At 46.5% G+C, this 9,802-nt stretch overlaps 1 protein-coding gene across 1 annotated transcript in view; it reads right to left on the bottom strand.

Annotated features, from left to right (window-relative positions):
- TXNRD3 (thioredoxin reductase 3) overlaps nucleotides 1-3,552 on the bottom strand; it is a 30,902-nt gene extending 27,350 nt beyond the window's left edge. Inside the window, exon 1 of the mRNA XM_006017779.3 lies at nucleotides 3,314-3,552. Coding sequence (XP_006017841.1) covers nucleotides 3,314-3,436 — 123 coding nt within the window. The 5' untranslated portion in view covers nucleotides 3,437-3,552. The remainder of the gene's footprint in view (nucleotides 1-3,313) is intronic.
- Between the last annotated feature and the right edge of the window lie 6,250 nt (nucleotides 3,553-9,802).

The following is a 9,802-nucleotide window of genomic DNA, read 5'->3' as shown; positions in this document are numbered from 1 at the left end:
TTCCCATTTTTCCTTTCCCTAGATCACTACTATAGTAAATATGGCCATTTAAGATAAAGTAAAGCCCTGCTGGAGCCAGGATGGTGCAAGAAATATGAGAGAGCAGGACTTTTGCAGGTAATATCTTTTATTGGACCAACTACATGTTTGGTATAGACTTAAAAACAAAAGTGTGAAAGCTTGTCTGAATATAACCCCATCTGAAAGCTCGTTTAAGTCTACCGCAACCATACAGTTGGTCCAATAAAAGAAAATCACCCACAAAAAAAACCTAAGATGGAAAGAATGAGTTAAGCACAGTATTCCCTAAAGCTAGAGGTTTCCATGCAACAAGCAGGCTGGCTTACACGAAAACTTCCATGAGCCCAGACAGGAGATAGCACTGATTTAATTTGCTAAGATTTTTAGCTAATTTTCCTCCATAGCACAGCCTCTTCAGTACCAGCAACATGAAAGTAGGAGCATAGACAGGAGACAACCTTTAAAAAGTGACCTTCACAATCTCAGGCTCCAAAAACCATATTAAAAATACATTATGTCAACCTACCACCCCAATGCACTGAAGTGAGAAGTGCAGAAAAGCACAGACCAAGCCATACAGACAGGTACCAGCTGTTGGACTTGTTTCTTAATGAGTATTTCTAATAAAAGTTTTGAAGTAAAAAACCCATGCACAGTCTTCAAAAAAAGGGGGTACTCTCCCCATCTTTTAGGGAATGTTTAGAAACCCAAAAAGAAATGCAACACTCTTGGCTCAGAGAGACCTTTTATTAGACCAACTAAGAAACTGCGTGCACAAGCCCCCCCCCCCCCACCCTTTTCTGCAAGCTTTTGGGCACACTTGCCCTTCTTCAGGCTTAGAGAAAATTAAAGATGGAAAAAAGTCCCTTCAGCTAGCTCTGTGCAAAAAAATGAAGTTTATTTTCTATCTGTGGGGACTTTTTACCGTATTTAAAATTTTCCCCTGATCCTGAGGAAGGGCAGGTGTGCCCAAAAGCTTACAGAAAGGTTTTTTTTTTTTTTTTTGCAATTTCTTAGTTGGTCTAATGAAAAGGTATCATCTCTGAGCCAAAAAGAAATGCAAAACTCTAGAACTCTTGTCTCAAACCAACACAGCTACCAAATACATCTCTAGAAACCCAAAATACACCACGTACAAAAGTAATTTCACTTCCTACTCTACAATTATTTCATTTGCTCAGTCTTCCGCAAGAATAGTATTAGACAGACTTTTGGAAGTCTAAATAAAGACTACCCAATGATGAGATGACCCAGTGCTTTATTCTCTTACTTGCAAGGCACCTAACCACATATTGGCACAATATAATTTAGCATTTTAAAAACAGTTTATCCTTACAGAAGCAGCGATGGTTAGGCACTCATATTATTTAATTGTTAAATTGGTTTTGGACTCAAACTGAGGCATTAATAAGCATATGTCAAATCAAACAAACTTGGAAAAATGTACTGCCTACATCAATTTTATAGTTTGTTTCTCTCCATCCCATCCCCAGTCTACCCACATAAATGCAAGTTCTGGGCAGGACAACCAAAAAAAAACCCAGTTTCAGCATGAAATTGAGTCTAATACTAAAACCACCACCTGAGGTTCCAACTTTGGTGTCTGTTTATTACGCCCATGCTTAAACTTTAGATGTGATGGAGGAGAAAGCAAATAGAGATAGAGGCCAGTCTGAACCTAGGGTCTGTGTGTGATAAGGACCTGATAAGAATTTGTTAACAAAGCCTGCAACAGAATAAGCCAGGCCCTGGCTGGTCTACGTCACTAGCACTCAATTTCTAGCCAGTGGGGCTGCCTGAAGGCAAGGTACCTTTACAGACTGGTGCATACACACACCAGTCTGTAAAAAGTGCATATATCTACCCTGCCTACTGACAGTCATGCTGATCGGAAATTGAGTGCCACTAGTGTAGAGCAACGTGCGCACAAACACAGATATATCCATCTTTACACACATATGCGATCGCACGCACATATACAGGTTTCCCCTTGCTTTATACTGTACATGTGTTCCTGGAAAAGGGCGCATAAGTTGAATTCACATACAGGGAACCTATTTTACAATGTAGTAAATAGGGATAGTTCCAAGACCTCGACCGTACTGACCTCCAGACCCATTTCTACCACTTTTACAAGATAATTTTGGTACTTGCCAACAGCAGACTGTACACACAAGCACAGGGCACTATCATAATGGGGATGGCAACTACAGAAACGTGTTGCAGACAACAAGCAGGGAGCACAGATGCACACAGAAGACTGTATCATTTGGTGTGCATCACTCCCACAATGCACTGCACAAAGCAGCTGACTGCGGGCTTCCCCACATCCATCCCCTAAGAGTGAATTTACCTCACATATAAAAGGCAATCAGGACTCATAGTAGAAATGGTATCTTCTGTTAGACCAACAAGATTTTTGCAAAAGAAATGTCTTTAATTACAAGCTTTCAGGTACAAAACACCCTTCATCAGGCATTGAGAAAAGATTGTAAAAGGTCTCCCAAATAGAAGTGAAAGTTCATAATTCATAGGATTTCACAGAGAAGTCAATAAAAGATATCATCCCTACTACTGACTCCTCTGTGAAATCCTATGAAATATTAACTTTCATTCCTACCCAGAACTTCTACAGTCTTTTCTCCGATGCCTGATGAAGGGCGTTTGTGCCCGAAAGCTTGCAATTGAAGACATTTCTTTTGCAAAAATCTTGTTGGTCTAATAAGAGATAACTGTACTACAAGTCTCGATTGCCTTTTCCTCTAGACCAGGGGCAGGCAATTATCTCGGGTCCGGCGGAGGGCCAGTTACTGAGTTTTGGCAAGCCATCGAGGGCCGCATGACAGGCAGCCAGGGGCAGATTAATATTAACTTTCTAAAATTTTTAGGAGCCCCGCAGACCGGATCGAATGGTCTGCCCTACACCAACGCGGCTACAACCTGGACACCTCAACCCAACAAATTTTGGATAGAAAAAGGGTCATCGCATAAGAGAAAATCCACAACTACACGACCCACGTAAAGCACAGGAAACCTGCAGAGAGCTCATGCTACGTCAGTACGTGTAGAAAGCTTATGGTTTGTGCGTGCGAGCGAGCTCATGCTATAGACAGACATATACACACACGTCTGTATCTAGACACACCATAATCTTTATCCACATACACAGGTCTACACCGTGTGGCACGGGCTACCTCTACACTACACACACATTGACACGCATCTCTGTGCGCGTGGTAGATATGGAGAGAGACACGTCCGTGCCCCCCGCCAGGCCCAAGCCCCCGCTCACCCGCAGGCAGTAGGGGCAGTAGCTCTTGCTGAAGACCAGGACGCGGTAGGAACCGACCAGCGACCGCACGCGCAGCTTCAGCCCGTCCCAGTCCGGTAGCCGCGTCTGTCCCGGCGGCGGCATGGCCGAGTCGAGTCGAGTCGAGTCGGGTCGGGCCGCTCCGCTCACTCGGATCCAACACGAGAGCCCGCACGACTCCCGCTCCCGCCAGCAGCGTCACCGCCTCCCCTCGCCCCACCCCTTCCCTTCCGGGTGGAAGAGTCCATTTGGAAACACGTGGGGGGTGCTTCCCTCCTTCCCATTGGTTACACCGACCCCTGGGAACGAGGCTGGGAGGAAGAGTCCACTCTCCAGCAACGCTTCCTCACGATGGTAAATCCCTCCCCCCCTCGGAAGGAAAATTTGGGCCAGTCCAAGGATGGGGGAGGGCGCATGCGCAGCAGCGTCTTGGGGGTTGATGGAGGGTAGAAGGGGGGGTGGAGCCACGTGACCAATTGGGGGTTCGCCCGGCTCTGCGCGGGAAAGGGGCGCCTGAGCACAGGGGCAGGGAGCTGCACGTGAATCAAGGAGAATAGAGCAATAATAATAATAATAAATTATTAGAACAACTGTAGTTATAATGGCTGGTCATCAATAATTAAAAAATCATTAAAAATATATAAAAACATTTTTTATTTATTTTAAATAAAATAATTAAAAAAAAATGACTGGTACTCACTGACTGCCTGTCTTGCGTGCGGACCAGCCCAACCTCTGGCTGCTTTACTTTTCATTCCATGCAGGAAGAGCACGCACCAGCTGCAGATGCTTCCTCAGCCTGGAAGGGTTTTTAAACCTAAAAGCTTAATGCAATTTTTTCCCAACTATTTCAGCTGGTCTAATAAAAGATACCAGATTCACCCAAAGAACCTTGTCTGGTAATCAATAATTCATCTTCCTTCCTGCCACCTCGTATTGAGGGGCTGCTGACGACTATGCACAATGTGTACCTCTCTGCAGTAGGGCAGTTGATCTAAATGATCAACCTAGTTAGATCATTTACCACAGACAAGGTTGTTTGGGTAGATCCGATATCTTTTATTAGACCAACTGAAATAGTTGGAAAAATCCTGTTTTCAGGCACAACCCCCCTTCTTCAGGTAGAGGAAGCCATACGCATTTGCACGATCTTTTCTTTGACAAATTGCAAAGCTGCCTAACTCAACCCACAAATTCCCAGCTGAAAAATATTCCCCTGAATATCTAACACGATAAACTTTCATTCAGTAAAATCTAGGACACCGATCCCCATGCTCCATTATGAGCAGCCTTGGCATTGACAGGAATGGGCAGTCCGTTTGCAGCCGCGTGCATTGGCGAGCTTGCACATGTTGGCCCTGATAAGGATGCTTCCTGGCCCCAGGACCAGTTTTTAAAATTTGGGATGAAAATCCCACTTCTGGGAGGCCTCAGGGATGCAGCCTCAGAATTTATGAGTCTCCCGGAAAATCCAGGAAGATTAGTCACTTTATAAATATCTAGAAGGAGATGATGTCAAAAAGGCCCTGCACAAGATGTCAGGTGCTGCAGTTGAGTCATTTTTTTTATACTACAGAATGAGAAAAATTGGGAGAAGCTGCCATCTGCAGGCAGAGTCTAACATCACAATTATTATGTGCCCTGACTGCTGTGATGTATTAACAAGCTGGCATTGGGGGAGGGCAAAACAAGAAGCTAGATAAGACAGTGCAATCGTGGACACAGAACAGTGGAAGCCCTTTTGTTCATAAAATGAAGCATGGGTATGATGGCAGAGCAATTTTGGCAATTTGTTATGATGACTCCAGAGGTGTGAGTTCATGCTTGGGCTGAAGGCTGCTCCCAATCAAACAAGCTCCAAATGGGTACCTTCTTGTTGCTAGGAAGTCCGTGCTAGCCTTGGGGATCACTTACATGCTGTTAGCTACAAAAAGTGACATGCTTTAACTGCGCTAACCCAGGGGGGCGACAGGGTCAGACAAACCACTGGATTTTTTGGTAGTGTAAAAATGACGCAACAAACACCTGACAGACAAGGTTCTTTGGGTAAATGTGGGATCTTTTATTAGACCAACTAAATCGGGTGGGCAAAATGCGGCCCAGGGGCCAGATGCAGCCCACCAGGCCATTCTATCTGGCCCGCAGGGCCTCTAAAAATTTTAGAAAATTAATATTTGTCTGCCCTGGGCTGCCTGTGATGCGGCCCTCAATGGCTTGCCAAAACTCAGTAAGCGGCCCTCCGCCTGAAATAATTGCCCGCCCCGGAACTAAATAGTTGGAAAAATTGTGCTTTGCAAACTTTTGGGTACAAACACCCTTCTTCAGGCAGAGGGAGAGTCTGCCTGAGACTTCAGGAAGAAATCCCCTTCCCCTTCCCTGGATGGTACTGCAAAATGAAATACACAGAGAGGGAGAGAAGTTGCATGTTATGTGACCTTCAGCCATCTAGCCATGCCTGATATTGGATCTTGGACTATTGGTTTGTCAGGGATTGTATCAGTTCTTGTGCTGAGATGAATACAAGCTGACAGATGACTCAGAACAGTAGAAAACACTTCAGCCAGGGTATGGTGCAAGTAAATTCCCTCTCCCTACTTCCTTCTCTTTGGTCAGTATCTGATCTGTGGCAATATTTGAACATTAACCCAAAAATCTGCCTCTCTCTCCAGTGACATGTGTCTGGCAATTAGTTTGGGGTGATTTTTGTGTGAGTTCAGGAAGAGGCAGCCCTTTGGTTGGGGTTTCTTTTGAGTTGACTTGCATTTTTCCAGGTCAGATTTTTAATGTGAATGACAATTTAATTTGAAGTCAAATTTGAAAGTTAGGAAGGAGCAAGCTTTACCATTGCCCTCACCTCCCCTGTAGAATATCTCACCCTCCATCTTGGTATCTCTGCATTGTGTCCCCAGCATCACCTGGCATGGATGCTCCTCAGTAGTTGCCTCTCACTTACTTCTTGCTCCAAGTCTGGAAAGGAACTGCTGAAGCTATTGTGGGTCATGCTCAGTGCCAACTCACAAGTATTCCAGAGACCCAGGTACGGAGAGCAACTCTCAGGGGATGCCCCTTGAACATCTCCACCAGTGCATTTCCAGGTTTGGAGTATGTGAGCAGGAACAGGGGGACAAGTTGTGCTCAGTGTGCGGGCCAGCTCCCGGTCCCGTCCTCGCCGGGCGCGAGCCGGGCCCGTCTGTGTGCACGCGGGCTGTGGCCGGCAGCCCGGGCACGCAGGGCCGGAGAAAAGTCGCGGGGTGGAGTAGTACGCTCGAGCTAGAATCAGTCACGGAGGCGTAATGGTTGATTGAAAAGATTATTTACTTACACCGGAGATGGTCGCGGTGCAGGCTGGACAGTTTCCAGGTACGGCTCCGCTTCAATCCTCGTTGGAGGACTCTAAACTCGGTTCCCGGGATCCTCGGAGTGGTTCAGACTCCGTGGTTTCGATAACTGGGTTCTAGGATTCGTTTGGACTGCGATCGGTGACGGGGAGAGGCTAGAGGCCGTCGGTAGGCGGCTGCAAGAATTTAATTTTACTATTGAACACATAAAAGGAAGCCAGAACGTGATAGCGGATGCCTTGTCACGAAAGGACTCTGGGTAGTGGGTCCTCGGGACTCAGGACTAGTGAGGAGATCACTAGTGTAAGACTGCCATCAGGTTTTATGGTTTATGTATGTTATTGTCTTAATTTGTTCCATGTTCCAGGTTTTTCAATGTTCCTTCTTCTGGCATCCCGTGGGAACTCCCTGACCGACACGCCCGGACCCACGGCCCTGAGAGGCCCCGTGTCCGAGCTTGAAAAAGGGGGCGGGGAAGTGTGGCAGAAATGCCCCCGTCGGTGTCCCTCTCCCGAGATCTGTCTCCACCAGCCTGAGAGGTGGCTGTTGAATCCCTCACAGCGGGGATCTTGCTCCTTGTCTGCAAACAAAAGCCTGGCGCCTGGGAGGCGATGCTCTGGTCACCTGGGCAGGGGGGGGAAGACCCTGCCCTGCGCGCGGGCCCAGGTAGCCAGGGATGCTTTGCAGATTGGACGGTTTGTAGCCAGTATTGGCAGCTTTGATTGGACCGGCTGCTGAGGTCAGGGAGGTTTTAAAAAGGCCTGGGCCAGGAAGAAGGGCAGCGATTATCCATGCGGTCATCCAGGTGAATCTGAACCTGGCTCTCTCCTCATCACCGCATGCTGCAAGAGTGCCCTGCCTCCAGAGGAAACAACAAGCACCTCTGGATGATGCGAGTGAGTAACCTACTCGAGATCCGATCAGATATTTAGCTTCAGTAACTCAGATGCGCGTTTAAACGGCTACCTCAGCCACCCTAGTTTGCTCTATGGGTTCCTTTGATATTCCTGTAATATTTCTATGATATTGCTCTACCTTTTACCCTATTTCTGCCCTACCCCTGTAATCAATAAAGTTCTCCTTTGTGACCGGTGTGGGAGACTTATTGAGGGGTGGGTCTAAATTATGCCAAGGAGGCCCTTAGGTCGGTGGACTAAGGGAGGCTTCCTAATAAGCCCCTGACTTGGGGAAGTGCCCCAAGTGCTGGTATTGGGTCTAGCACCCATTGGACGATCAGGCCTGTGTTCTCCAAGGTGCGCAGAGCCAGAAGTGAGTCCAGAGCCTTGGGTGGTGGCAGCGGGAACCCCAGGCTAGCGGGTGTGCTCCAGGGAAGGGGTCGGCCGGACGGGAGGCACCCCAAGGGAGGCACTCGGAGCCTGGAAGGTGGTCGGGCGCAGGGAGGTGGGCGGCTCAACGCAGGAGCGCCCCCTACTGGCCCGCCACAACTCCGTCGTGCAAAAGAGCTGCAATTCGGCAGGAACATAATTTAGCGGTGCCGAAGCACACACAATCAAAAAATCCACAACTTTGGGTTGTGACACTCAGGAGGGTCGTGCTGGGAGCATAGTGTAAACTAGTGATTCTTAAACAGGGTGCAGAGGCACCCTAGGGTGCTGTGAGATCCTTTGAAGGGTGCTGCGTGAAGTGCGAGGAGGTAATGGAGGTGTGAGGAGATAAGCAGATAAAGGCAGGCTCCAGCTTCAGGTGGGAGGAGATAAGCAGATAAGAGCAAGCTTGGGCTCTCCTTGCCTAGCTGTTCCCTCACCCCCACTGCCTTCTCCCTCTGCAAGGGGGGAAACCCTGCAATAAAAAAATTAGCTTTTGTAAGGGGTGCTGCTCCATTCAAAGAGGGGTACCTTGAGTCAAAAGGTTGAGGACCACTGGTGTAGACATATAACCCTGGTGCCCTCCCTTATCACTTAACCAAGGTGAATAGAAAAGGTGTTTCTTCCTTGCAGAGTGACCTGATGTCTCTGTATAAAACTGCATTTGCCTATGTTGTTTGAATCCTGTTGTGTTCAAAGGTGTCCAGTAATTCTTCATTCATTTTCTTGGGTTCTAGTAAGGAAGATTCTGGCAGGCCTTACAGAGGCCCATGATACGTCTTCCTTCTCCCAATCCTTATTTTCTGTGCAGATTTATCTCTGGATTCTCTCTTATATCTTTGCCTACATACACCTCTCAGCATCCTTCATTTCACTCTTTATAGTTAGAACAGGTCCCCTAAGTAGCATTTGCTAAATATCTTTCTCCTCCTCTAGAATCAATCCTTCTTCTTGTAGCATTGAAAGTATAAAGTTCAAGCATCACAACACTCATTGTGAGCCTGCTGCTGTTCCCATAAATAATTTAACTTCTGTCCTAGTTGGAATCAGGACTGGGACTGTCTGCATTTTTCATTTACTGTAACAACCCTGTGTTTTAAGCTATAAGCTCATTGTGGGCAGATACTATTATCTGATTGGCACAGTCAACATTGCACCTAATACTCTCAGTTTTATATGAATAATGATGATGCTTTGCACTTCTGTAGTGCTGTCTTAGCACTTTACAGATATTAATGAAGCAGGCCTTGCAACTTATCTGTGTGATAGGGATTATCCCATTTTGCAGATGGGAAACCTGAGGCATAGAAAGAAATCAAGTGACTTGCTCAGGGCCTCACAAGATGTCTTTAATATAGCTGCTAATGCAACCCAGCTCTGTCTCTTGCCATGGCGCATGACTGTCTTTATCACTGTTTATTCATGTTAAAAAATAATCACAAGAGCAGCAATAACACCAGCAATAGAAATGGACCCAGTGGGAAACATTTGACAAGAGTGGCTTTATTCTCTCTTTCACCAATTGATCATTGTGGTTTGGTGTTAAGTGAGCCTTGAAAAATGGCCTGGGTCTATTACTACATTTTAATCTTGACAATGGAAAAGTCCTAGATTGAGAATGTTTCTGGCCACCCCACAGAGAAACAAATGTCCCTTCATTCAAGTTTGGCAGCCTCCTTTTCAGCTTAGTCTTGTTGAGAAGCAGGTACAATCCCTTGCAATTTGTGGGTTTTTGATGTAAGTTGGACAGGTTACAACAATTCATCATACCTTGTTGATGATTATCCAAAATTGCCCGTTTGTTTTCT

This window comes from Alligator sinensis, unplaced genomic scaffold, assembly GCF_000455745.1.
Source record: "Alligator sinensis unplaced genomic scaffold, ASM45574v1 scaffold839_1, whole genome shotgun sequence".
NCBI classification, from domain to species: Eukaryota; Metazoa; Chordata; order Crocodylia; family Alligatoridae; genus Alligator; species Alligator sinensis.
The sequence above is the reverse complement of the archived record's forward strand: the minus strand, read 5'-3'. Positions and strand labels throughout refer to the sequence as shown.